The following is a 26,864-nucleotide window of genomic DNA, read 5'->3' as shown; positions in this document are numbered from 1 at the left end:
GCTCGAAAGAGGCATCACAATCGTGAGGATACCGCCACTGGAAGCGAGTATGCATAACCAAACTGAAGCACGCTGAAGTCAATAAAAATGGCTGCGAATATCAAAGGTGTTTTTCGTGAGGATTTGCAAAATGCTATTTTGCAAAGTAAAATACTTGTTGTGGGTGCCGGTGGTATCGGTTGTGAGATCCTTAAGAATTTAGTTATGACTGGATTTAAAGATATCGAGATTGTAAGTGAAAATTAATTGATATCATGATTGTTTGTAACACGCTTAACAAATAATACTAACGCAATGTATAAGCTACATTTTTATATTAATTCTTATTAATTTCTATTTATTAAATAAGAAATTTTTATTTTCAGATTGATCTTGACACTATAGATGTGAGTAATCTCAACAGACAATTTCTTTTTCAAAAACAGCATGTTGGTAAATCAAAATCTGCTGTAGCACGTGAAACGGCTTTAAAATTTAATCCTGATGTTAACATCATTTCTTATCATGATAGTATTATGTCGTAAGTTTATTTAAATTATTTTTATGGAATGATTTAATTTGTATTATAATGAAATCATATTCTGTATATTTTTATATTAACTTATTAATAATTTATTTAGTAAAGTTATATTAACTATTTTTTTATCAACAGATCAGATTATGGACTCAACTTTTTCAAGAAATTCACTTTGGTAATGAATGCATTAGATAATCGTGCTGCTAGAAATCATGTCAATAGAATGTGTTTGGCAGCTGATGTTCCTTTAATTGAGTCAGGAACTGCTGGTTATGATGGTCAAGTTGAATTAATCAAGAAAGGTCTAAGCCAATGTTATGAATGTTTGCCGAAACCGCCACAAAAAACTTTTCCAGGTTGTACAATTCGCAACACTCCCAGTGAACCTATTCACTGTATTGTATGGTCTAAACATTTGTTCAATCAACTATTTGGAGAAGAAGATCCTGATCAAGATGTATCACCAGATACAGCTGATCCTGAGGCTGCTGGTGACAAAGCTGGTCAAGCTGCTTTAGACTCAGAATCAAATGATAAAGGCAACGTTGAACGAGTATCAACTAGACTTTGGGCTCATGCATGTGGATACAATCCTGAAAAGCTTTTTGCAAAATTATTTCATGATGATATCAAGTATCTACTAAGTATGGATAATTTATGGAAAAAGAGAACACCGCCTACACCATTAGAGTGGAAAAGTCTTCCAGATGAAGTAGCAGGATGTAGCAAAGAAAGTACAAATGATGAAGGATTAAAAGATCAACAAAGATGGAGTATTGCAAAGTGCGCAAATATTTTTGCAAACGCTCTAAATAATTTAAAAAATAAATTAGAAAAACTACGTGAAAAATCATCTAATGATCATTTAGTATGGGATAAAGATGATCAAGATGCCATGGACTTTGTAGCTGCTTGTTCAAATATTCGAGCACACATTTTTGGTATTCCACAGAAATCAAGATTTGATATTAAGTCAATGGCTGGAAATATTATTCCAGCAATTGCGACAACAAATGCAATTATAGCAGGTGTTGTTATTCTTCATGCATTCCATATTTTACGTGATAATTTAAAATCTTGCAAATCAGTCTATTTAAGACCACGACCTAATCATAAAAATCAACTATTAGTACCAGAAAGGGATTTAAATCCGCCTAATCCAAAGTGCTATGTCTGTGCTCCAACACCAACAGCAGTTCTCGCTGCTGATACCAGTAAAATGACAATAGATGAGCTCAATGAAGTTGTTTTAAAACAAAGATTAAATATGATTGCGCCTGATGTAATGATTGATGGCTTAGGAAGGATTTTAATTAGTAGTGAAGAAGGAGAAACAGAAGAAAATAATGATAAGACTTTAGAAGAATTGGGAGTTAAAAATGGAGCTATACTTAAGGTTGATGATTTCCAACAAAATTACTCGTTGACTGTAAATGTAATACATCGTGACAAACCTTCAGTTCGTGGCGAAAGTCCTGATTTCTTAGTGGTAGCAGATGAACAAGATTTGAAGCCGAAAGAGGAAGAGAAAAAGAATGACATTGATAAACCTTCAACTTCCAATGGACAAGTTACCGAAGTAGATGACGATGACCTTGACGTGATATTGGTTGACGATATTGTAGAAGTAGCAATGAATCAACACGATGAAGATGAGATAGCAGCCAAGAAACGAAAAACTGGTTCACCTAGCAACGAGATTCCTTCTCCGAAAAAACGAAAAACATCTGACGATGATATTTGCATCATTGAAGATAATAATCAAGGTACACTAACTAAAAAATCTCCACTCAAAAGAGTTCGCAAACCTACAGATGATGAATGTCAGATTATTTGTGATCAAACTGCATCTCCTGCAAAAAAATGAATCAAGCGGACAATTAGTTAAATACTTTTATAATAAACTCATATTATAATCATTTCCAAAATAATTACGAAACAATAAAAAAAAATATTCTTAATTAAGAAAAACAATAACATTATTTATATCTGTAATTCAGGTAAAATTTTCCGACATTTGTTTAAAAGTAATAAAAACTTATTTCTATTTCTTGTAAAATGGTCTATTTTTTAATACAATTTTCATACATTTTATAGTCATAATCAAACATTTCGAAATCTATCTATATTTTGCATATAATTTGTAAAACATATCTAATGATAGAGTCGATAAGTAAGAACATGTAATTTGAAAATTCGTTGCTCCCTTTCATATTCATTCCTATGTTTGAAAACTCCCAGTTATTTTGATTAATTCCTGCGTTAGCAAATATAAAGCTAAAGTCCTTTATTGAATAATTATCTAATTTTAAGATGTAATCAAAGTTGACTTGACACACTGAGCAATGAGAGTAGTATGGACTCCAATGGAAATCACTCAAAGATTCAGGCTGTTTCAGTAGTCCAATTATAAATTCTTTAAAAGTAGGAATTATTTTTAATCTACAAAGATCAAATCTGAAGTTATGACTGCAGAATTATCAATAAATATACAGTTAATAAAATACCTGCGATCTCTGTCAAATATTTTATACAAAGGACTTGTTGATTTATTACGGTAAAATAATTGCGGTCGAGTTATATGAAATATTTTAGGAACATAAATCCATGCTTGAGCAGAATATTTTGAGTTGTCTTCAATCCTGTCTCTATATGAAGAGACTAATCTGACGAAAGGGTGCCTTACAGCAAAGAATTTAAAAGTATTTCTGTCATCAATCAAATTTACCAGATCTTCAACATTCTCTACATCAAAAGAGTCAAGTTCTCTAAAATTTAAAAAAAAATTATTAAAAGAAATATTATATTTACTTTGAATTTTTTTTACCTATCGTAAGAATCTCTCATAATTTGATAGTCTTCTAGATCAGCAAAAAATTTTGTAAAACTTTTTGAAGCAACTTTTCTTATCCAACAAAAAAGAACATTATGCTTTTTACTGTGCAAAAAATGTTTTGGTTTCAATTGAGTAACTAAGTTATAATTGTCACAGGTATTGAAGACTCGTTCAATTGTTGAATCAATTTCCTAAATATGAAATGACAATTAAAATGATGTTAGGGATTTATTAACAGATAAAACTAATAAACTTACTGACACATCAATACTAAGATCTAATGTTTTTAATTCATCAGTTTTATCTCGAATGTTATAATGATGATTATTGCCAGCAGGTGCATCATTATTCTTTTTTTTTAATTCTGTTAAAATCAGAGAAAAATAATTGTTTTTTATAATTATCACTATTATACATAATAAAACGTAAACGCTAATTAAAGAAGTGTATGATGAAAAAATGATAGCTTTTTTAGGGACCATGTTAGAATAACTGCATTACTATTCCTGCCTGAGTCTCATCATACGATAATTTACTTCCTTTGTGAATCAAGTGTGGGATGAATCTCGATAATAATTATCATAAACTTTTAGTCGAAGCATTATTTTTTATTATACCAAAGGGTATAATCAATTTTTTTAAGAAACTCCACACGTGGCATACATGATGATTGTTGATTATTAAGATGATAATCATTACACAATTAAAAAAAAGGATTCATTCACGCATACATTGATATATATTTTATTAGAATTATTACCATGACAATAACTTGTAATCAACAAATTTGATTACTTTCAAGCATTCTCATGAGATCACTCATTTATATAAAAAAAAATTTTTTTTATTTATATCTATGTATATCATTAAAAATATAAAATAACTATAAATCAGTTATTTGTACATATAGAATTAAGAATGTATTCTGTATTAATTAATTGATTCTTTTTAGACATTATTCAACTAAAGACCACAGAAGTTTTCAGAAGATTTCATAAAATATACTCTAAAGCACAATTTATAAATTAACCTAATTAACAAAATAATTATGATTTGTCCTGCATTCATCTACGTTCTCTATGTCGATGGTGATGATCACGTGAAGAACGATGATCACTATGACGACTTCGACGGCTAGAGGTTCTCCAAAGAAACTCATCAACACTACGTTCATAACTCCGTTTGTCAAGACTGGAACTTGATGGAGTATAGGGAAGTGGTGGTAGGCCATCATAATATCTTGGAGGTGGTGGTGGTGGAGGTAAGTTATCATAAGGATGAGAACTGGAATAAGGTGGTAATGGAGGTAATTGATGTTGCATAGTTCGCATGTAGTCAGCTAAATAAGCTTCAGCTGTTGCAGCTATACCTAAGCCTGATGAACGATACCCTCTATAACAAATACATTTATTTACAGTAAGGAAAAATAATTACAGCTATTGTAAAAATATGTTTTTTTTTCAATATCAACGCACTTTGCATATGAAGAATCTCGACTAAACCAATATCGATGATTATAATCTCCAGGTCGTTGATCTGATGCATATCCACTTCTAGCAAGTGATGCAAGCCGAGATCTTGATGTTAAAAAAAGTCTTCTTCCACCTCTTCCACTTCCTCTTGTACGTAAAAATCTTGAAATTCCAACAGGTCGCCCATTACGCACACGTCTTGACACTTTTACAACATTTTTAGCAGCTTCTTTAGATTTTCGTAAAATAGGTGTCATTTCAATTCCATCATCTTCAGGAAATAATCTGCAAAGCTCTTCAGCAACTCTTGGCTCAATCTCTTGACCATCACGTCCAATTTTCACTTGTTTCCCATCATTCCAAGGATTATAAAGATGTAGAGTAGATGTAAACGGCAATTCTTTTCTACAGATCCAATCAACTTTGAATACGCCTCCAAGAGCTTTAGCTGACAGTCCTGGTGGTAAAACCTGTGCAAATTATTATTCTATAAAATTTGTATATTTTTATTATATCAAATTTATTCAATTGGATTTATTGTGTACCCAAGATATTGGGGGACAATCTCTCCTAGACTCTGTACTTAATCTTGCAAAGCCAGCAAATTTTCCCGATTCTTTCACTGAAAAAATCAATAAAACATTTCTAGACCCTTTGTACGCCTGGTTTAGGTTAGCTTCATTTTGTGGAAGAGTACTCCAAACTCCTTTTGCCTTAGATAATGTAACATTCTCTGCGTTGTTTGACTTTATAATAAAAAACCTAATGTAAAAATAATGTAAAATTAGACTAAATGCAATTTATTTTTTTGTTTGAATACTATTATAATGATGTTAATTATTGTAACCTTGCATCTCTGAATAAATAATTAAGTTTCGTTGAATAATCGTAGTTCTTCGTAGTACCCTTGCTTTCTTTAGATCTTGCTCGTTTATTGTCAGGACTCGATGACTTAGAATCTCTAGATCGAGGACGTTTCCCTGGGCCTTTTCGATTGCGTTTATTGTCACCACGAGATGATTTTGTTGATACAGAACTTATGCTAGGCTGACTAGAGTCTGAATCTGATGAACTAGATGATACCTCACTGCGAGTGTCGTATGTTTCGTCAGCTCCAATTTTAAGTTCATCTCCCATATCATTCTCTCCACAGCTCAGGTTGATATTGTCACCATCGTGATTGTTATCCATGATAATGTACGTCTTGAAAGAATTTTAATACGATGTTTGATATTTATTATAAAACCATCTGCAAAATGTGATTGCTCAACCAGGCTGCCTATCTGTTGATGATAAAGACACTCTAAAAAAAGACGATTAAAACAAATTAGTTATTTTATATAACGCATTGTTTGTATAATAAAATTTATCGCATGGCTTAGTTTTTAAATTTTATTCATGACTTTATTTGTATGTGAGTAGGACGTTGATGGATAAGATTAATTTAGCGGTAGCTATAATCAAATATTAATGGTGTTAAATTTAATAAAATATGTTACTTGATTTAATAACATATTTTTATCAGTAATAATAGAAATGATGATCCATACTTTCGAGAGGGTTTAAATAGTTCCATACTATTCACTAAATAAGTACACCATAACTGTTGATTTACAAGACTCGACATTATAAATTTATTTTTTATTTTTTTTTCTTATTTAAAGCCACTTTGGGCAAAGCTTGTCTGTATTCACGGTTAACAAATAACTTGGCTGATTCGTCCAGTTCAAAAATTCTAATTAATTTAGTATAGAAAAATAAGTTATAAAATGAGCTAATATTTCAGTCCTTAGATAATTTAGAGAGAAATATTTATTAATTGGCCTAACAAAAGTTCGTCGTAAGTACTAATTCAAGGGATCTTTGTATTTCTCTCTTTGAGCTGGTTAAATCGAAAAAAATCTGCTGATTTTTTTAAGATATTATTATTGTGTCTTGACACCACTGAGAAAACTTGTTCCAAACCGCGTCAATCTTCGGTCATTCCGGATATGCTCTGGGAAGACAATAGTTCGTGCTTTGTTTGCAAACAACATAAGTCCATCAACTGGGAAACAAGTCCCTTATGATGCTGTTTGCCTCTCACACTTACGTTTACACTTGTTATTTATTTCCTCACTAAACACTACTTTCCACCTCACAACTTTGACTCGCGTGTACGTTATTCACACTATCAATTTCAAGATCAATTACTTGAGCTTTTCATTACTTTTAATTTTTTATCTTCACAAAATAATCATTTCTTAATTTTGCTCTACTTTTTTACTATTAATTCTATGAAAATTCACGTTTATTACAATTGGAGTTGTAGAGTATTTTTCTGAGCCAAGAAGAACAGAGCATCCTATTAGTCATCAACAACAGTAATTATAGATACGGATTGACTACCTTGATCCAGTAGTCAACTTGGAAACCGCGGTAAAATTGTAGGTATTCAAATATCAATGTAGATTAGAAAAATTTACCAAAACATAAACGTAATTTATTCATTGTTATTGAATACTCCAAAGAAATAAATACAATTATTATATATTAAAATGATATATTTATAAAGAATACCAATAATAATTATTATAAAAAATAAAAAAAAAGTCGATAATTTTTTAAACTGATAAAAGCGCTACCTATCAGAGTTGGGAGTATACTAAATTTAAACCATCTTGTCTCATCAATTTTTCATGGGTTGTTGACACGGGCAGCTTTCCAGCCGGTCGTCGTGAAGGTGTGTTTTTTGCTCGGCCAAAACGTATAGCCGTAATAATTATTAAAAGTGATTGATAAAAGAGCCGGCATACTTGGTGTGTTAATCAGACGATTTGATACTGTAAATCAAATCAATTAACGACTGAAGAGTTATTGTTAACGCAACAAATAAAATTTGACAAAAATAAGCGTCTGTCACGGTTGTGTGAGAGAGAAGTAAAAGAAGACGAGTGTGAACAAGAACGAAAGATTTTACAGCCTTGTGACATAGGCTTCCCTCTCTCTCTAATCGTTATTATTACATTAGAAAATTTCACTTAAGACGCTCATATTAACGGCCTTCCTACAACGAAAGTAAAAAGTACATTAGGGTTGACTTCATAAGAATGCCTGGTGATTAAAGGGTCTAAAGTAAGTTGATTCCGGAAGCGGCGACAACTCGTCTCCGCTGTTCTCACCGGAGAAATGGTTCCTTGCACATGGTGACATCTTTGGTAAGTTCTTGTCTTATTAAATAATTGAACAATTGTTATTTATTATTTATGCTTCCATGCACAAAACACGACCATGCTTTGTTTCTCCTCAACTGCTAGATAAAAACAAAAGTGTACTGAGTTTACGTGTCCACTAGGAGTTTCCTCAAGACGAAAGCTTCTCCTCGTCCCCCTTTCTTTCCTGACACGGCCTTGAATTCAACGGTCAACGGCCTGAACGTCGATTGGAATGTAATTTACATTATACTTTAAGTTGACAATTGATCAATTGATTTATCAATTTATTTTCTCAAACAATTAATTGAGCTTGATAAATAATCACGCATGTTAATTGGCGATTTCGTGTCTTATTGTTCAACTCTGCTGTCACACGATATTATTGCTAATTAGTCGTTGTGATTAGTGACTGTTAATGATTTTTTTATTACACAGAACAATTATGATTTTAAATTTGATGATGATAAGTGCTAAATAATTCATATAACAGGATTACGAGTTTTGATAATTCAATGATAAAAGTTCAAGTATTGATAAGAAAATTATGAGTGAAAAATAATGACTATATTAAGTCTACGTAATATTCATATCGAATTTCACTTATAATTATATTCATTAGAAATGGTGGGTTATTAATTAGATTTTATATGCGAGAATGACATTTTATTTAACATTCATATCAGATCAAGAAACTTGCGTGAAACTATTTCCTGTTTTGAAATGCTAAAGTTGTTCACTTTTACAAGAGTTTCATAAATTTAACGCTTTTTTCTCTGTTGTTATTATTATTAATCATCAAGTTTTACTTTCCTCCATTTATTTTTCTTCAATCTTTTTGTTATACGGTCTGTCAGATAAATTATCTGAAAAAGAGATAAGTACACAGACTAGACGGAAAGATAATACTCGTAACAGAGAAAACGAGAGTAAAATGGAAATTGCAATAGGTTCCTCTTTAGTTGTAGCGCCTCAAGTTCAGACATACAAGGCAGGATTCAAGTATTGATTGCAGAAGAAGCATAGTGTATCATGGTGAACAGTGAATGGTAGAGGAGAAAAGAGAGAGAGTAAAACCCAGCCAACAGTTAGCATCACGTGTATGTGTATTATGCCAGTAGATTTTAATTTTTACTTTTAATTCTACTCTCTCTCTCCCTCTTTTATCATCTTATTCTCTCTCTTAGTATTTCCTTATTTTTTCCTTTAAAATTTAATAAACACCATTTTAAAGGTAAATTCCATTAAATTTAGTTTATCAGTATTTATCTAAAGTAATAATAGATTCTTTTAACTAATCAATAAATAAAGAAATGAGCACGTGCACGATAGCATCATTTAAGTAATGCTTCAATATGCATTTTCATTATTTTTGTTTACTCAGACACGTAAAGAAATGAAATGTGAGCTTTTTAGTGACTTTTATTTGCGAATTGTGGAATATAAAGTTTTTTTAAATAAACAAAAAATATTGAATATGGTATTGGACAGTTGAGGAGGTTCCAGGTATGGTCGATACCCTGCATTATCTCTCCCTCTCCAACGTTTTTCGGAAGTTACTTCTCTCAGCCCTTCGTATTCAACGTATCATCCGAAATATCACAAAATCATATAACCAGCAGAAAAACGAGAAGAAGGAGAACGTGAGGATGGCGACGGTTGAGGAAAAAAAACGAGTGGCAGGATCAAAAGTGTCTGCCATAGCCAATATTTTTCAATCTAAACCACAACATGAAGGTCTAACTCATCATAGACCCACAACAATTCATCCGGAGGGAGGATTTAAGGAGCCAACTACACCTCTTTCAGATTCTCCAACTCAGGTGACTGTTGTTAGGACAGAGAGTCATGTTGCCAGGTTCAATAATGCTCGGGCATTGTTTGAAAAGCTGGGGGAAGAAAACAAAACTAATAGGCCGTGAGTAATCAATTTTATTTATAAAAAAATATTATTAAAATATTCGATATGATTAATCATAACATTGTTGCAGATTAACAAAACCAACTAATTTTCATGGACTGAGATCGCGTTCCAGCTCAGCAAACTCTGGATCTGGTTGTACATCACCTGCCAGATCACCAAGACCAACATCACCTTCACCACCAGGCAGTTGTCGAGACCATCTGAGTAATTGGAGTGCTAGTGTGCCAGCTTTAAACGCTGAACGTCACTTTGAAAATGGCCATCATGCTGCAGACAATGCAGTACAACGGTTGAAGCCTCGTGTCGGAGTTATATCGAAGTTTGAAAAGAACTACGGTAAAGAAAACCGTCGAGATGAAAAGCCAGATCGCCCAGAGAAGCCTGAGAGACGTTTAAATTCGAAAGAATTGATAGAAAAGCAAAGAAATTGGACAAGTCATTTTTCTAAAACACGACCTAGTCGATATAACTCGGATCCTAATCGATCTGTAGTTCAGACGTCTATTCAAAATAATTTAAAAAAGGTGATCGTCGATAATTCAACTATAGATACATCAATCGAGTCTGATTATCAAGAGATTGAGTTTAAAAAACCAACAGAACCATGTCCTGCGACGAGATCTGCAAGTTTCTGTTCATCGAGGCCATCACCAACGATATCACCGCCACCACCTTTGCCGCCAATGCGAAATTCTTCAGTTGTAAAGAAAGAAAGACCTGTAAGTTTTGCAGCAACGAGCCCAACTGGTTCAGAATCTCCGGTAAGTCCGGAGTATGCAACTATCAACAGATCTTTTGATGCTTCTCCTACAATCCCAGAGTATGCTGTTGTTCAAAAAGGAGTTAACGCAAAGCAAACTTCTAAGCCAAACGAGCCAATGCCAGAATATGCGACAGTACAGAAACCTTTAGGATCAAAGAAACCTTTAGAAGCATCAAAATTAGGTACAAAAGATTCGAAATCAGAAATCACTCCTATATCAAGTAGTAAAAATTCTAGTCCCACTATTCAACCTCTTGCTCGAGAAAGATCTAAGGGCTTATGTCCAGAGCTTGAAAAAGTTGAATATGACAAACAAGAATTGCTTGAAGTTGATGACTATCCCATTCTTCCTTCAAGTCCAATTCATGCACCACCAAAAACTTCTGAATGGCGTAATGTTTGGCTTGCAAAGAATGAAGAGATTTTAAAAAATGTCTCAGAATTGAAAGAACCTGTTACAGAAGTGATTGAACGAGTGAGTTCTAGACCAGATTGGGCTAAACCTAATGTAAACATTGAATCTAGCACGGAATCAAAACGATCGAAATCGCCAGAAAATGAATTGAGACCACCGTCTGTCGGTACTGACAGTGCTTCTTCAAGTATGAGTTCACCTAGTTCTCCTTCTAAGGACAGTAAAGAAGAGAAGGCTGAAAAAGAGCTGCCAGAGAAGCTACAATATGGTAAAGATGATACTTGAATAATAAAAATAATTAATGAAATTAAGATGCAAAAAACGAAGGTATTATTAAATCAGTGATTAAGACTTAATCTGTGAATGACGCCTACGCGAAAGTTCAATGGCAATGGATTATTCTAAAAATACTATGTCTCGACCGCTGGTTGCTTCCCACTCGTGAAATAAATTTGGCTTGTAGCCAAAAAATTTTTAAAGAGAAGGTAAAAGTAAAATACATACGCGGATAACCGTCATGTATCCGTTTTCTTGTTCATAGATATCTACTTTCCCCTTCCCACTAAACTCTCCTGTCCACGCTACCCTTTTCTGCACCGGCTTAGCCTCGGAGCTTCTGATATTCTTCCTCCCCCTCGAGTCCGCTTCTAACCTCCGGGCGTATTATTAATAGAAATCAGTCTGCGCACGTTCGGCATCAATCCTCGTGTATTTCCCTGTCGCGCTTTCACTCCTTTAACACGTTTAAGCAATGACCGTCAAAGGGAGACGCACTATACGTATCTAATGTGTTAAGTACACTTGAGTGAGCTCTGTGAACGATCGTGAACTAGTTGATCAAGTGATGTTGATGGCTCGATAAAAAAAGCTCAACCGTTTGAAACGTTTATGCTAGGCTTTTAAAATTATGTGATGTCGGTCTCACTGAGTGTTTTACTATTTTTAAAGATGTTATTCTCTCTTCCGTTTATATTTATTATTATTTTTCTGTACAAATATAATATCTCTTGAAAAAATCAAATATTTGAAGACATATTATTATTTTTTGTTCATTAAAGTAGCAGTCAGCTAAAAAAGTAGTACACTTATATTTGTAAAGTAAATTATTATTAAAACGGAGCGACGAAAGCGAAATTATTTGCGACCTCGCAGTACCATGTGCCTTCGTCTTTTATGCATCGACTGTCGAGGTAGCTGGAGAAATTTCCAATAATTGAAATTATTGAATTTTGAACTAAATTTAGAATTTTTTTTCATTCAAGGACGCAACAGCTATGATCTAGAGGCGGAGACTGTTGATCAACCAAATGCTTATGCTGAGGTAGTAAAATGTGAAGAAGAGGAGGAAGAAGAGGAAGAGGAGGTTGGCAATGCGGAGAAGTTTGTTGAAACTGATGCAGCTACGGTTGTCCGACGATCTCATGTACGTATGGACATGCCAGCTGCTGGCCTTGGTCAACGACCACCCTCTGTTATTAGTTCAGATCAAGAATTTCCACCCTTGGAACATAAAGATATACCAGTGCCATCACCTTATGCTAAACGAATGCAACAACAACAGCAACAACAACAACAACAACAACAGCAACAGCAACAACAACCACCACCAGCAAATCAAGATGGAAAACCACAAACTCAGCCAAAATCTGAGATAGTGTTGGGTATTAAATTAAATTTGGAACAAAAAGAAAAATTAAAAACACAAAATTTAGAAAATCAAGTGACGAACTCAGTGATTGAAGAACAAACGCGTAAAACATCGCGAGTTATTAGTGTTAAAAATGCTCTGGAAAAAGAGAAACATGCGAATGATAAACGGTGCCAAAAGACAATTTCTAATGCGAAAAATGATCAAACAAAAATGTCAATGAGGGAGAAATTAGCAAAAAGCAAAGATGAAATGGTTGAAAAGCGGTCAAGCTTTACAGAGGTTGAGAGACCAATGAGTCAATCGTCAAATCTTCCGACCAGTCAATTTACTAGTAATTTATCTGAACAACTTGAGAATAAAGATAAGGTCAATAATGTTTCTTCGAAAAATAATTTAACTATTGATGTGACTGACAAAGCAATTGCTGAAGAGACTGAACAGTTAAAAACAACGTGGGAATTGGAAAAACAAAAAGCTGATCAATTAGCTGCACTAAGATCGTCTGAGAATAATTATCTAGACCCATCTAGGTTTCCTCATAAATCTCTTTTAGTATCTTCCGTAACGACTTCTCATCTTCCAACAAAAGATGATACTGAGCAGAGAGAATCGGAAAATAGTCTTGTTGAAGACACAGATTCAAGTGATTCAAAAACAGTAACAAATTATGAAAATACTCCTGAATTAATTCATGATCATTCAAGCAAAAAATATGAAACACCAACAAAATCTAGTATACCACCAAATACCGTGACTCCAGACACAATGACTGCAGATGAAGCCGAGAACCTTTTGAGTTCACAAATTCTCGAGAAAAAGATTCGTCAAGGATCTGCTTTGTTGTCTGATGAAGAGGCTCAGGAAATTGCAAGGTTATTGTCTCCAACAACAGTCGAGCCATCGACGGAAGCCAAATCCTTTGATAAAGATAAAGAGGTAGAAAAAGAAAAGGAGAAGGAGGATTTAGATAATACTCCAGACTGGTTATCAGATGTACTTTCAGCACAAGATTCAAGTCTTGTTAATAGTACTGCACAAGATTATAGCCTTTCTCACCGATCTCGAAGTGATTTAACGATAGACTCATTGACAGAAAGCCAAATCGGTTCCGTTACAGGTAGTGAAAGTGGATTATTAGGATCTGTTAGTAGTTTGAATGATACCCATACAACTAATGATGATACTGAAACAGAACAGCGGGATGAATGTACTCCAACACCTGGAAGAATTATTTTAGTGGAAGATGGAAAGCACTTTTTTGAAGATGGTCATTTCTGGATGGAAGCTGATGGTCTTCCGGAGTCTGATGATGAAGATTCAGGTGGAGTTATTCCAAAGAAAAACTCAAAAGTTTCTTTTGACACACGTCCTATAAGAATATATTCAACTCATTCAGTTAATGAATATGATCGACGTAATGAAGATGTTGATCCAGTTGCTGCAAGTGCAGAATATGAATTGGAAAAACGAGTTGAAAAAATGGAGGTAATTTTTTCGTTTTTCATAAAGTTTTATTCTTTTTTTAGTTTTTTTATTCTCTGATTTTTAATATATTCCCAATGATGGTACATCCTTGCTCGCAAATTTTCCATGACGACAATCTGGCCACCCTGAAAAGAGCCTGAGGCTATTTGGGGTGCTGAGGGAATATTACTAGTCTTATATTAAAGATCTGTTCGGGATAGATAATATTCAGCATGATAGCTATTCTATTGTTATTCATATTTTTGTCATTTCTCATTGAAAAATTTTTTAAATGCCGTAATTTCAAGTACCTGACAGAAAAATCAGATTTTAATTTAACTCCTCCAGTGAGCTGTCTCAAAATTCAATGTCTAAAAAATTAACGTGAAATAATTTTTTAGGTCTTTCCAGTAGAATTAATGAAAGGGCCTGAAGGTCTTGGTTTGAGCATTATCGGAATGGGTGTTGGAGCAGATGCCGGGCTAGAAAAACTCGGAATTTTCGTGAAAACAATTACCGAGAAAGGAGCGGCAGCACGTGAAGGAAGAATCCAAGTGAATGATCAGATAGTTGAGGTTGATGGTAAATCTTTAGTTGGTGTAACACAAGCTTATGCTGCCAAAGTTTTAAGAAATACTTCAGGATTAGTACGTTTTGTTATTGGTCGAGAACGTGATCCGAAAAATTCCGAAGTGGCGATGTTGATTCGACAAAGTCTTCAAGCTGACTTGGAACGTGAACAAGCAAATAATGCTGCTAATAGGTAAATAAACTTCATATCTAACAACAATCTAATAATAATATTATATGAATCATCATTCTAAATTAATATACTAATTTCTGTTAGGAAACTCAACTTCTCAGACACATCACAAGAAGGACCACCACGAGAAGAACATCCTCCAGAACCTGGAAATAGAATAGGTCATATTCCCGGTTCTCCAGCAATGTCATCTTGTTCAGAAGGTGAACCTCCACACAGTCCGATTGAAAGTTATATAACTTCAAATACACGAAGCAGATCACCAATTATTAGCTCATCTGGAGGAATTTCAACACAAAACGATCTTGACAGTCTACGAGCTCTTCTCCAAGAGGTATCTAAGGTTTCATGGATAAATCCAATCAATGAATATGAAAGAATCTATACATTTGTGTTTTCAAATCATCTTAATGTTTTATTACTTAGTATTTTCATCAAGCTTGACTAGTTATAAATAGTTGTTTAATGCACTTATCATGAATTATTAAATTCGTAGTACTAGTTAGTTGTTATTGCACATTATATATTATTTTTCGATTAGACCCGTATATTATTTTCAAAAACAGTTACCTTGCGGTACGTGATCAGTAGATTCGGGTTTTGCTTATGCATTTGTGTGTGTTGTTGGTTGCTTGCAGAGTCAATTTAAGCTAGCGATTGCTGATGATGAAGTGGAAAAGCTCAAAACGAAGGTAATTGCATCTAAATTCATTTTTTTCATTCAATCTTATTTGATGTTCATATTTATTGTTGTTGAATTGATACTGAATCTGCATTTAATGTTATAATGATAAGAAGCATCATAACAAATAACAATTTTATTTAATAGCTGATGGAGTTGGAGAATAGCGGGGCTGGAAGTGAAGAATATGCGGCAAAACTTCGAGAATCAAGGCTACGATTGCATGAGGTAGAAAGAACGTTGGGTCTAACAAAGCAAGAGCTTTCAACGACACGAGAGATGCTATCTCAAGCTACAGCACAAACAACAACATTGCAGCAAAAATATGCCCGAGCTAAGCGTGTTGCACGTGAGCTCAGAACTGATATCGTAGCAAGGGATGAATTTTACCAGCAATTACTTCAAGAAAAGGATACAGAATATAATGCGCTCGTAAAAACCTTGAAAGATCGGGTAAGGAGGTGCTATATTTTTTTATTTTTCTGTAATAAAACGGTAGTAAAAAACTAATGGAAAAATTTATACATGTCTTCGTTAAAGGAATACTCATGTAAATATTTTAATGCAAACAGTTTTTTAATTTAAAAAATTTCTTCTTGTCTGCAGGTAATTAAATTAGAATTAGAACTAACGGAAACTCACACACGATTTGGTCTACCAGTGCGGTTACCTTACGATGGCGCAACCAAAGGAATAGTAACACCACAATTAACGAGACGTCAATTACCTCCACCACCTTCATCGGTGAGCTGTCAACTATCAGACACAGAAACATCTGATCTAAGCAGTCCGGATGATGGAGATAAAACAGCTACTGTAGAAAGAAAACTTCCACTTCCAATTCCTATCAAAGAGGAACTAGACCGTGCTGTACCAGCTCATCGGCTTTTAGACAATTCAGCAGGAAAAAGTAAAGCTGAATTGGCAAGCAGAGGTGGGCTTGCAAATCGCCAACTTCCAAAAAGGTCAGGAGGGTTGAGTAATAGCAGTTCTGACTATGGTTTAGATGAGTCTGGAGATAATACAGACACTGAAGATTCCTCGAAAATGGGGCTGTCACATGATACTAGTACTAGGTCCAACGAGTCAATTAAACATTCAAACTTGAGCTCTTATTCAAGCAGTTCATCAATAAGTTCTCAAAAGGGTAAACAGTATTTTGAATCAACTCATTCAACTATTCGTCAACATAGCACGATAAGTTCTCAAGTACGAGCAATGACAGAGCAAAGTTGGTCTGCTACACAGAAAGGCTTAGTTGATCATTCGCCATCTTTAACTGAACAATTAAAAAAAGTTTTGGCAGAAAGAGAGAGACGATTAGGCGGCAATGATTTATCGTCATCTCGTGAAAATTCAGGTGACTTTACAGATTTAAATAATCCTCACAACGACCCAGCTTCAGTTGGACACAATCTTGTTGAAGAAATAAGGCAAGCTGTAAATGAAGCGAGCCAACGAGTTAAAATTGCTTCAATACCAATGGCAACTGTTGGCAGTGGAAGTACACCTTGGCATCATCAAGGAGGTTCACCATCTAGTTTATCGTCTGGCGGTTCTATTAGTCCAACTGCAGTTGAGCCCAGTCCGTCCAAAATCGGCAGTGTAGATTCTGCAGAAGTTTGGATGCCACCTAATCCTAATGAGTTCGGTTTGGAAAAAAAATCTCTCTTTTGGCAAACTGCTTCAATTACTGACTGGTCTAAAGAACAAGTAATTATTTGATATTACAAAAGTTTTAGTCAAATCATTTGTAGAGTAGTTGCTGATAATATTTTTATGATTATAGGTTTGTCAATGGTTGACTGGAATTGGTTTGGAGCGATTTACTTCACGGTTTGCGGACAATGAAATCAATGGAAGCAGTCTTTTACGATTGGAATCACGTGATTTGAAAAGTTTGGGCATTTTTGGTGATGAAAAGGCTCACCTAAAGCGAAAATTGAAGGAGTTAAGAAGCCAAGCTGAGCGTGAACGCAAAGAACGTAAAGAAATTGAACGAATGCGAAGAAAGGCTGAAAAAGCAGCTGCAAGAAAAAAATAAAACAAAATAACAATGAAATAAAAGAACGATAAAATCGCTCACTGTTTTAATGTAAATTGCAATAATATTTGTGTGTTATTTTTATAACTATTTAGCATGTTATCTAAATTTTTGTGCTACTTTAAGTGGTACCTTTACACAAGTTTCCCTGTGGGATACTTGACTATTTTTTTATTCTGCGTTCTCGTAATCGTTCTGTTTCTTTCAAGACGAAGCTATTGTTTTCTGACAATCGTGATTGTTACATTAATATTTTTGTATTTATCGTTATCAATGCCATTGTCAAACTATGGTTGATTGATTGATTGAGTTTGTTATACTTGTTTTAACGACCAATAAGCCATTTAGTTTATTTTATTATTTTTATTGAGTTTTTTTTTTTTTTTAAACAAACATGCATACCTTGTATACTTGCATGTTTTAATAAAAAAAAATAAGGACAATTTCGTCAAATAAGAAGACTTAAAACTGAAATGCAAAAAAAAATTATGATAAAAGAAATGAAAAAATGTAGTATTTCATACATGTGTATACATCGATTAAGTTTATTTATTTTTGACAAGATATTATGGTATTATTCCTCTTGAATATTACTTTAATTAATTACCGTACTAATTTTAGTAAAAAAGTACTAGATGAATTATTATTTCTTCCATCAGTGTATTGTACGTATTTAAAACAGAATGTCAACGAAAAATTTGTCTAAAAAGACACCAAGTGTCGATATAGTTGATAGTTTAGAATGTAATGATTTTTAGAGAATGAGAATAGAAACTGAACGGACAAGTGAAAACGTTAAATAACATTCTTTGCGTTATATTTTACAATTTTGCTCAAAGAATCCTTCATATCATAAACTGGACAAGGAAATGAATTAAAGTAAACACTTTAAGTCGCGCATCTTTCTTCCATTACTAGCTTTTTCTTCCCGACTTCGGTAACTGAGTTACTTAACATGTATATCAGACATTCCGTAACGGATTCGTGAGATATTGAATGTCGATATTTAATAGACTATCCATTTTTCTGCATTTTTTAATGATTACATGAACAATACCAATAGATCATACTAAATCAATTTTTGTGAACAATGCAAAATAAAAAGTTTCGTAGTCAAAATGAGATATCAAAAGTCAATCAATTATTATCTCATTTCGATTCGATATCAACGTATTTATATTAGCCATAAGTTTATCTTATAATAATTCTCAGAACATATTCTTAATTATCCAGTTTCACTAGTATCATCTCAATTATATTTAACAATTAATTAGAAATTGAAATCTAATTACTGGATAATTAGAATACTCGTCAATCAGAAAAAAAGGTATTGTGTAAATAATATACATAATGGATATATATATTGAATATATATTTAACGGTAATTTTTTTTTATGATAAGAAAACAACAGAAAAAAGTAATTATAAATTTAAGAAAAAAATGCAAAACGATAGTGTCATAATAGTTCATTTTAAAAGTAAATGTTTTAATTTAATGACACAGGTGTTCATTATACACACAAGTTTTAAAATTTTTTATATTCAAATAAGAAATCAAACAAAAAATGCCACGATTGTTTTTGTACGAGTATTAGCAATTATAACCAATTGCTGACACTCATTATGCGATTTTTGAACATTTTTAACAGGCGAATTGTGATTAATTATGTATATTTTTTTTTAAATTGATACTATTATACAAGTATCACTGAATGATAAAAATGACTTAATTTTTATGATACTAATTTATTTGTAATGATATAGTATTTTTTGGTAAAAATTAGAATTTTATTCGGAAATATTTTAAAACAAAAAACTCTCAACAACATTAAAAACAATTACATACCACCGATTCCAATAAATATCTTTGTAAGTTTTTTATAATAATTCATGAAAACGATTTCAATATTTTCTTTTATAATTCAGTACAAGGAAAAAATGAGCAAATCTAAACTTAAAATATAAAGAATTAAACTTACATGGAAATAAACTGAATTAAAAATATTCTGCAGTATATAATTGTACCCGTACGAAAAATATTGTCATTGTGGAATACTCTCAAATCTTTTAATTAAAATAACTTCATACATTGAATTTTTTTTGTTGATTTTTTTCATGCTCCTATACTTTATTCTATAATGTTTGATCGATAATACCAACCAAACTGTTTTGTATCTTTGACAGTTCTTTGATTCCAGGTCTATGTAATTATTTTGATAAACTAATATTTAAAAATGCCAGTTATAATAATTAAAGATTATACTTGGCGACAAACTGCAGAAAAAATAATTATTACAATTCCTATTAGAGGAAAACCAAAGAACGTAGATGTATTTGCTATTGACAATTATGTAAAGGTATTCTATGTTAATAAAACAGCGAAAAATTTTATCATTATTCATAGAATGAAAATTAATATTCAATTTATTTCATAAAAATCCTATATTCATTTGATAAATATACATTTTAAATCAAATAATTAATGACAGATTTCACTATAAATTTCTATGTATGATGATGAAATATCTTGCCATAGTATTTCTAGGATTCAAATAGCCATTTCTTTTTTTATCGATATTTCAGATAAGTTTCCACCCATTTATGCTTGAGTTATTTTTATGGCACAACATTGTTGAAGAAGAAAGTGAGTTTATATTGGCAGAGTCATCAGCAATACTGACATTAAAAAAAGCGGAAGTAAACCAGGAGTGGTCAAATCTTACTCTTGACAACTTGAGTAAAGACAAAAAACGAGAGTATCGATGTCAAGCCCTAGAACGTGCTCAATTATCTGCAGAAAGAAGAGCAAAAGCAAAAAAAGGTACACAAAAAGTACTAATCTTTAGATGGGAAAATAGTTTTATTGTCTCTGGATTCATTTCTAGAAAAACAGCAGGAGCTACAAAAAGAAGCAGTAAGAGAACAAATTGCATTGGACACAGAAATTATCAATAAAATAAATACTATTCGCGATGAACACAGGAAAGAAGCTATGGCAGAGCTTGAAGATTGGAGAAGTAAGGCAGAGAATCCTATTCTTAGTAATGAAAAAGGCATAATACAAGAGAACAGGAAGTCTTACAGGTAATAATTATAATGATAATTTAAAGCAAAATCTTCCTGGAAAAGCTTATTGAGATGTTTTACATTTCAAGGGCTCCTCTCAAGTGGTTTAAATCTGAAGTCTCAGCTGATAAAAATAACTTGATATCTCATTCAGAGGCAACTGGTAATCAAAATATTTGCTCTAACAAAAAACCAAATGAAATAGCAAATATTAGTAATTCCAATAGAATTGAAGAGAATGATCATTTAATCACCGGGAAAAACAATTTCTTGGAATCTTCTGTAACTGAACAATCATCGTCTATTATTGAGGAGTTAAGTAATGACAAAAATAGCGAAGTTACTCAAAAGAAACTGGATAAAGATCGACAACGAGGAAAAGAAATAATTGATCGAATTTTAAGTGGGAAATATCCTATTCACAAGAAAAGCATCTTCGAAAATAGTGATGTAAGCATTCCAACGCCAAGGCAATGTGGTAGGATCAGTATTACATTCTCAGAACGGGCATTTCCAACTCCAGCGAGAGAAAGTTATCATTTAGAGGAACAAGAGGTACAGTTACATTATATAGTAATACTGAAAAAATAAATCTTGATATTTTTTTTTTATCTAGTGGCTTGAAAAACAAGCTGAAGCTCGAAGAAAGTATGGGTTTGTTAGTGAAGATTTAAGATTTGAAGAACAAGATCCTCTGTGGCTTAAAGATAAAGGAGAGTAAGTGATGCTTGTGTGATAAGTTATGATAAAAAATTCGTATAATTTAATCATTAGTCTTAGCAGTCAATTATTAACTATTTTATGATTACTAATTATTTATCATTACATTTAAAATAATTATTTATGAGTATTATTGATGTATTTCGCAGTGAATTTTTCAAGGTCGGCAATTACTTGGCTGCTATAAATGCATATACTCGAGGAATCAAGCTAAGTGAGAAGATGTCAAGTCTTTATGCAAATAGATCAGCAGCGCAATATGCTCTAGGGAATTACCGAAGGTGTGCTGAAGATTGTTCAGCGGTATGTTTACAATTTTATTGTAATTTTTTTAGTTGTAATAAAAAGTTAGTAATGAACAACCTATTATAAATTAAGAGACAAGGTAGTTAATTAAATAATAGGCATTATCATATTGGATTTTTAAAAAGAATGAAGTAATTTTTAAATGAATAATATTAATGAACTTAAAAAATTACTTCGTCGTTTTTTTTTTATTTTCCAATTTTTTTTATGTCAATTGTATAGTTTTAACAAATTAATTAATATTAATAAAAATGTGTATTAGGCACTTGAATTGATGGTACCAAAGTGTGAGAGCAATAGAGAATCACGGGCACGATGTCATGCTCGTTTGGGAGCAGCTCTTTGTAAATTGTCGGCACCACAACATGGAATTATTGAACTCGAAGCAGCCCTTAAATTAGTTCCAGATAACGAGACTGTTAAACGAGACTTGGCAGAAGCTAAGCGATTCTTAGAAATGATGGATTGATAGTGGGTTGAATTAAATCAATATAAAACTGATTAGAATTACTTCAGAAGAATATCACAGGTTTTTATATAACTTTGTAGAATAACATATTAATGATTTAAGTAAATACAAATGCAATTTTTATTTGCTTAATTTAAGAAAATATTTCTCGATCTTTATCGACACAAGCACATTTGAGATGTTCTACTGCATGAATGATTTCATGATGTCGGTCTCGTTGCTGATCAATGCGATGTTTTACCATGAAGACTAAACTAACGTTCCTGGTTTGAATTGGTCCACATATTTGACTTTCTTCTGCACAACATCCGGAACCACCACAGCGTGCCAGAACTGTTGAGATTGGATAAAAAATCTCGTCTGGACTTGGACCAACCGATAAAAGCTCTTCTACACGTACGGCACGTGGCTGTGGCAACGAACATCTAAATTGATGCACCAACTGCACGTGATTCAAGTAACTGCTATCTCTATAATATAAACAAATTAAAATAATAAGATAATTGTTCTGCAATTAATAGTAGTACGTTGTTTATAGTATAATCTATTAAGATGAAAAAGATGATTAATTCTGGAAATCTTACTTATGATGATGAAATTTTGCGTTGCAGTATCCACAGATAAATAATATAAACAAACATCGCAGGATGATCATCATGAAAACTTATTTAATTATATCACAACTATCTGAATGATAATTTAAAAAAATTACAAATAATTGTTTGAACCAGATAAAGTGCTATTGTACGTAGACAACCGTAAAATTGAACTGTCTGGAGATCTGTGACAAGTTGTAACTGAGAAAGAGGCAAGAGAGACTGAAAATAAATGACTATTTCGCGAATTGCTAACCGAGACTAACGCAAACGCTGGTCGTTCGTGTTTGAATCCTTCTAGAGTCTTGCCTCCAATTCCTCAGTCGTATACATGTAACACACAACGACAAATGAAGATTTCACTCATGTAGATGTTTTTAAAATCATTATACCAACACAAGTTTCCAATTCTTTACCCTCTCAGATTACTCTCTTGCTACTCTCCAAATGTATCCCCTCTTATCCCTCTTTCTTTCTTCTTCCCTCTTACCATTTTAGGCTTACATTTCCCAGTCTGATAGCGTTCAGAGATGTTGAAGAGCTCAAGTTGTTCCTGGAAGCTGAAGGAAATTACTATAATTACCATGGTCCTCTGCATTCCATTGGGAAATTATTTCAGCACCTTGCACACTTCCATAACTCGAGGTCTACTTATTCAAGGATTTACCATACTTTCACATACTATATTTACTTTTGATTGATGAAGAGAAAGTTTTTTAGCTTTTCAATGTCTATGTCATTCATAACTACATCTATTTAATTCATCACAGGTTCGAATATGTGATTCATCAAAGTGGTTTGTCTCCGTCAAGTCTAGAACTGACCAGTTAATAAATCCCCTACGTAACACGTAAACGTCATCAATATGATGACACATCAGGATACCAGATATTAAGATCAACTTTTGATTGATTTACATCATTTTTGATTCTCTGAAATTTGATGATTTACATTAATGTAGATTAGGTCAGTGAGCGATTAGATCCATTAGTTATTTGAATTACAATACTAGTAAGATTACATTTTAATTTAATTATTCATTGTTCTTGTAAAAATCTCAAAAAAATAGTGAATGATAATATTTACAAAACAAGCAATGCTATTATGAGATAATCCTTAAAAAAATAAATACATGTTATATAAATATTAATTGATATTTACAGAATTATAATTGAGTTTTGATAAATATTAATAATTAGTGATGCGACAAAGTAAAGTAGAATTGAAGTTAGTGCTATCGTGTCGTTACAAATTAAGTCAAATTATACTCTACCCTCCCACAGTTCAAAAATTCACTAAAAAAAATTCTAGGAGAATAATTAGTGCTGATTCATCATACACATAATAATAATTACATTAAAAATAATATCTAATAGTTGTAAATAGTTTTCCTCCTTCCTTTCGAAACTTCCTAAGGAAGCTAAAAATAGAAAACATCATGTAATATAATGAAACTGACCAGACTACTATTTATTAATAATTTAAGCATTTTTATCAGATTAGTATAACTCTGACGCAGTAAAATTTGCGTCAAGGTGTGATGCAAAATTAAATGACTCAATAAGGAAGAAGTAGTTTAAACTCCCTTTATCGTGGTAATTTTCTGCTTTAAGATATAAATCACCTAATGGGCCACTTCATGTATTAAATCAGAACAAAATTCAACATGCAGATGATTTCTGAATTAGTAGATAAATTGATAAATCTTGTCATTCTCAGAATGTGACGTGTTCGAAAATTTATGCAAAATTGAATTGAATTAAATGATATAGCTATGTTACGAAATTTGTAGAACTTTCTACATGACTAAGTCGCAAGTTGGTCAATGAAGTTTTCTGAATTAAGAATTCTATAAGGAAAAAGACTAAAAGACCTTGGATTCATCGCAGAATTTATTCATTCTCTGTCTTTTTATCCCTGTTGATGACATCGAAAACCCAGTAGTAGAGTTCAATGCCTGGTTGATTGCATTCCTGTCCATGGGGATTCCCATTGACGTCATTGGAATTGCACATAATGTCCATTAGAACCTCATCAAAGTGCAATAGTACTGGTTATCAATTTTTATTTAGAATAATTGCAATAATTGAATAATATTTTATTATAAAGAGCACTCATTAATTAATAAATTCAAAGAACCTGCTTTGATTGAATGAGTTGAGTTCAATAAGGGAAGGATGAACAAATATTTGTTCAATGAATAATTTTCTACAATGGGAAATCTTTAACCGCAATGACGCCTCTGGGTTCTCATAATTCATGATTCTTATGTAAAAAATATAGCATAATCAGTCAAGTATCAAATTGAACTTTAAGAACTAAAGGTGCAACATATCGCACATTCAACATGTGTGCTTAGTCGTTAAGACGTGTGAGGTACGGGACGGTTTCTACGGATATGTATAAATACTTCTGTGCTAGAAGGAAGCTCTCAGTTAAGTCCACAGCTTCGTCATAGAACGATATATCCACTGTACCAGTGATATTCAACAACGTGTCGACCGATTCAACACTAGAATAAAAATACAGTTGAAGTTGAAGTGAATTAAAAAATCAAAATGATGCGAATACTTGACAGAAAATCAAGCCATAAATCATACTATCAAGGATTAATACTGCTTTGGATACTATTGATCAACATCTCAGGCATATCAAGTTATCAGTTACGTTCAAGAAAAAATGCCCATGTAATGTCACCTCGGTCTGCTATGCGTCTTCCAGCAGTTGAACGTGCTCGCAATCTCAGCTGCATAGATCCTCAACCACGTGCTTATCATCTAAAAGACCTCATGGAAAATTATGGATTGTTACATCCTAAAGAATCACCAGATCAACCGGCTTACCTAGTAGTTCGACGATGTGATGGACAATCTGGCTGCTGTAGCAGTCCTGATTTGGTTTGCATGCCTGAAGCAAATACTATCTACTTTGAAGAGCTTGAAATTCAACTCTGGAGTGTAGAAACCAAAAAACCAATTCGCAAAATTATTAGTGTTGAACAGCATTCAACTTGTAGCTGTGAACCGGCCAATCAAACGGAAAGAGAAAATTTGGAAAGAAGAAGACCTAAAATCTCTTTGGTTCGATCGTAGTCTAACAAAAAAAAAAGTGAAGGGTTGGTTTAATGTAAATTATTAATAATCATGGCTGTGAAAATATCGTGACTTTTTACCTGTAGACGTAATGATCGTCGTAAACTGTTCACACGTAGACATATCATATAAATAAAAAAATTCCAAAGACATCAAAGAGATGTGGGTGTATGTCTAAGTGATGAAAGAAGAGAATCGTTTTCAGGTGGCGGCAAATATTCCGGGAGTATTTGATGTGATTATAAATTTTTCACCGTCTAGACGAAAACAGATTTGAGTTTAATTTTGGCAAATCGCCCAAACCAAATGTTGACGTAGTTACTGTTGACTCGTGGTATAGATGTATTTAGTTCAAGACATGATGGACACTTGTTGACAGCTTTGTGTGTTTTTAACGCGTGAAAAATATAATATTATAATTAAAATATAATAAATATTCCTTCAGTAAATATCTAACATCCAGTGATCACATAAAAAAAATTTAGTTTGTGTTCTTCTATAATTGTTAAAGTTGAAGAGTTGTTTGAGTACTCTTAAGATGTGACTGATTTTTTAGTGTAATAAAAATATGTATTATTCTCAGAAACATTGTGATAATAATTTAAATATAATTAAAAGGATAAATTGTGACTTTAAATATTTATCAAAAAGATATGTACCTGGTATATTAATACTTTAACGCTTGTCTTCGATCTTCCCATTAAACTATATTTTCTTTATATATGTCTAGTTATAAATGCATTTCAAGTTTCAATTATGCAAACTATTTATAAATAATTCATGATGTAGAAGGTAAAAAATTATTATTCAACTTTATATTAGAAATCATAAGCCTGATTCTTGATATTATTAATTTCTCTAATAATTTATATTTTATATTTATTTATTCATTA

At 32.6% G+C, this 26,864-nt stretch overlaps 7 protein-coding genes across 11 annotated transcripts; 4 read left to right on the top strand and 3 right to left on the bottom strand.

Annotated features, from left to right (window-relative positions):
* The first annotated feature begins 36 nt into the window (after positions 1-36).
* Uba2 (Ubiquitin-like activating enzyme 2) lies at positions 37-2,538 on the top strand. The gene is made up of 3 exons (XM_035090951.1): positions 37-231; positions 366-520; positions 653-2,538. Exons 1-3 carry the CDS (start codon positions 88-90, stop codon positions 2,382-2,384), a joined length of 2,031 nt encoding a protein of 676 aa, XP_034946842.1. The 5' UTR covers positions 37-87; the 3' UTR covers positions 2,385-2,538.
* LOC118071667 (carbohydrate sulfotransferase 14-like) lies at positions 2,538-4,082 on the bottom strand. Of its 2 annotated transcripts, none has more exons than XM_035090955.1 (4): positions 3,611-4,082; positions 3,345-3,544; positions 3,025-3,285; positions 2,538-2,959 (listed from the first exon to the last, which is right to left on the bottom strand). In XM_035090955.1, exons 1-4 carry the CDS (start codon positions 3,833-3,835, stop codon positions 2,641-2,643), a joined length of 1,005 nt encoding a protein of 334 aa, XP_034946846.1. In that variant the 5' UTR covers positions 3,836-4,082; the 3' UTR covers positions 2,538-2,640. The 2 variants fall into 2 exon arrangements, with proteins under 2 accessions (XP_034946846.1, XP_034946847.1); XM_035090956.1 differs by having other exon boundaries at positions 2,802-2,933.
* Positions 4,083-4,265: 183 nt separating this feature from the next.
* Positions 4,266-7,172, bottom strand: Ythdc1 (YTH domain containing 1). 2 transcript variants are annotated; one of them, XM_035090953.1, is made up of 5 exons: positions 6,376-7,172; positions 5,673-6,128; positions 5,371-5,587; positions 4,829-5,295; positions 4,266-4,745 (listed from the first exon to the last, which is right to left on the bottom strand). In XM_035090953.1, the coding sequence occupies exons 2-5, from the start codon at positions 6,014-6,016 to the stop codon at positions 4,418-4,420; spliced, it is 1,356 nt and encodes a 451-aa protein (XP_034946844.1). In that variant the 5' UTR covers positions 6,017-6,128; positions 6,376-7,172; the 3' UTR covers positions 4,266-4,417. The 2 variants fall into 2 exon arrangements, with proteins under 2 accessions (XP_034946844.1, XP_034946843.1); XM_035090952.1 differs by having other exon boundaries at positions 6,918-7,172.
* Positions 7,173-7,520: 348 nt separating this feature from the next.
* Positions 7,521-19,460, top strand: Spn (Spinophilin). 3 transcript variants are annotated; one of them, XM_035091070.1, is made up of 10 exons: positions 7,521-8,022; positions 9,639-9,934; positions 10,008-11,386; positions 12,381-14,254; positions 14,635-14,996; positions 15,081-15,330; positions 15,635-15,688; positions 15,826-16,131; positions 16,285-17,391; positions 17,468-19,460. In XM_035091070.1, the coding sequence occupies exons 1-10, from the start codon at positions 8,008-8,010 to the stop codon at positions 17,720-17,722; spliced, it is 5,898 nt and encodes a 1,965-aa protein (XP_034946961.1). In that variant the 5' UTR covers positions 7,521-8,007; the 3' UTR covers positions 17,723-19,460. The 3 variants fall into 3 exon arrangements, with proteins under 3 accessions (XP_034946961.1, XP_034946960.1, XP_034946962.1); XM_035091069.1 differs by having other exon boundaries at positions 9,636-9,934; XM_035091071.1 differs by lacking the exon at positions 15,635-15,688 and having other exon boundaries at positions 9,636-9,934.
* LOC118072149 (dynein assembly factor 4, axonemal-like) lies at positions 19,454-22,561 on the top strand. The gene is made up of 8 exons (XM_035091791.1): positions 19,454-20,079; positions 20,306-20,543; positions 20,608-20,806; positions 20,878-21,343; positions 21,405-21,505; positions 21,658-21,811; positions 22,077-22,343; positions 22,422-22,561. Exons 1-7 carry the CDS (start codon positions 19,957-19,959, stop codon positions 22,281-22,283), a joined length of 1,488 nt encoding a protein of 495 aa, XP_034947682.1. The 5' UTR covers positions 19,454-19,956; the 3' UTR covers positions 22,284-22,343; positions 22,422-22,561.
* On the bottom strand, positions 22,331-23,044 carry LOC118071730 (vascular endothelial growth factor A-A-like). Its single transcript, XM_035091073.1, has 2 exons — positions 22,868-23,044; positions 22,331-22,753 (listed from the first exon to the last, which is right to left on the bottom strand). Exons 1-2 carry the CDS (start codon positions 22,939-22,941, stop codon positions 22,417-22,419), a joined length of 411 nt encoding a protein of 136 aa, XP_034946964.1. The 5' UTR covers positions 22,942-23,044; the 3' UTR covers positions 22,331-22,416.
* Positions 23,045-25,059: 2,015 nt separating this feature from the next.
* LOC118071729 (uncharacterized) lies at positions 25,060-26,636 on the top strand. Its single transcript, XM_035091072.1, has one exon. The coding sequence runs from the start codon at positions 25,438-25,440 to the stop codon at positions 25,969-25,971; it is 534 nt and encodes a 177-aa protein (XP_034946963.1). The 5' UTR covers positions 25,060-25,437; the 3' UTR covers positions 25,972-26,636.
* The last annotated feature ends 228 nt before the right edge of the window (positions 26,637-26,864 follow it).

This window comes from Chelonus insularis, unplaced genomic scaffold (genome assembly GCF_013357705.1).
Source record: "Chelonus insularis isolate UGA/USDA-ARS -01 unplaced genomic scaffold, ASM1335770v1 contig_88_pilon, whole genome shotgun sequence".
Taxonomy (NCBI): Eukaryota; Metazoa; Arthropoda; class Insecta; order Hymenoptera; family Braconidae; genus Chelonus; species Chelonus insularis.
This window is presented reverse-complemented; position numbering and strand designations above follow the sequence as displayed.

Excerpts from the sequence above, each read along its gene's own strand:
- Uba2 (XM_035090951.1), top strand. The coding sequence starts at position 88 with ATGGCTGCGAATATCAAAGGTGTTTTTCGTGAGGATTTGCAAAATGCT. Across the intron at positions 232-365 it reads GATTTAAAGATATCGAGATT|ATTGATCTTGACACTATAGA; the intron begins GTAAGTGAAAAT and ends TTTTATTTTCAG. Across the intron at positions 521-652 it reads TATCATGATAGTATTATGTC|ATCAGATTATGGACTCAACT; the intron begins GTAAGTTTATTT and ends TTTTATCAACAG.
- LOC118071667 (XM_035090955.1), bottom strand. The coding sequence starts at position 3,835 with ATGGTCCCTAAAAAAGCTATCATTTTTTCATCATACACTTCTTTAATT. Across the intron at positions 3,545-3,610 it reads ATCTTAGTATTGATGTGTCA|GAAATTGATTCAACAATTGA; the intron begins GTAAGTTTATTA and ends TTTCATATTTAG. Across the intron at positions 3,286-3,344 it reads ATGAGAGATTCTTACGATAG|AGAACTTGACTCTTTTGATG; the intron begins GTAAAAAAAATT and ends TTTAAATTTTAG.
- Ythdc1 (XM_035090953.1), bottom strand. The coding sequence starts at position 6,016 with ATGGATAACAATCACGATGGTGACAATATCAACCTGAGCTGTGGAGAG. Across the intron at positions 5,588-5,672 it reads TATTTATTCAGAGATGCAAG|GTTTTTTATTATAAAGTCAA; the intron begins GTTACAATAATT and ends TTTTTACATTAG. Across the intron at positions 5,296-5,370 it reads ATTGTCCCCCAATATCTTGG|GTTTTACCACCAGGACTGTC; the intron begins GTACACAATAAA and ends TAATTTGCACAG.
- Spn (XM_035091069.1), top strand. Across the intron at positions 15,331-15,634 it reads TACGAGCTCTTCTCCAAGAG|AGTCAATTTAAGCTAGCGAT; the intron begins GTATCTAAGGTT and ends GGTTGCTTGCAG. Across the intron at positions 16,132-16,284 it reads TAAAAACCTTGAAAGATCGG|GTAATTAAATTAGAATTAGA; the intron begins GTAAGGAGGTGC and ends TCTTGTCTGCAG.
- LOC118072149 (XM_035091791.1), top strand. The coding sequence starts at position 19,957 with ATGCCAGTTATAATAATTAAAGATTATACTTGGCGACAAACTGCAGAA. Across the intron at positions 20,080-20,305 it reads CTATTGACAATTATGTAAAG|ATAAGTTTCCACCCATTTAT; the intron begins GTATTCTATGTT and ends TCGATATTTCAG. Across the intron at positions 20,544-20,607 it reads AAGAGCAAAAGCAAAAAAAG|AAAAACAGCAGGAGCTACAA; the intron begins GTACACAAAAAG and ends ATTCATTTCTAG.
- LOC118071730 (XM_035091073.1), bottom strand. The coding sequence starts at position 22,941 with ATGATGATCATCCTGCGATGTTTGTTTATATTATTTATCTGTGGATAC. Across the intron at positions 22,754-22,867 it reads GCAAAATTTCATCATCATAA|AGATAGCAGTTACTTGAATC; the intron begins GTAAGATTTCCA and ends TTTATATTATAG.
- LOC118071729 (XM_035091072.1), top strand. The coding sequence starts at position 25,438 with ATGATGCGAATACTTGACAGAAAATCAAGCCATAAATCATACTATCAA.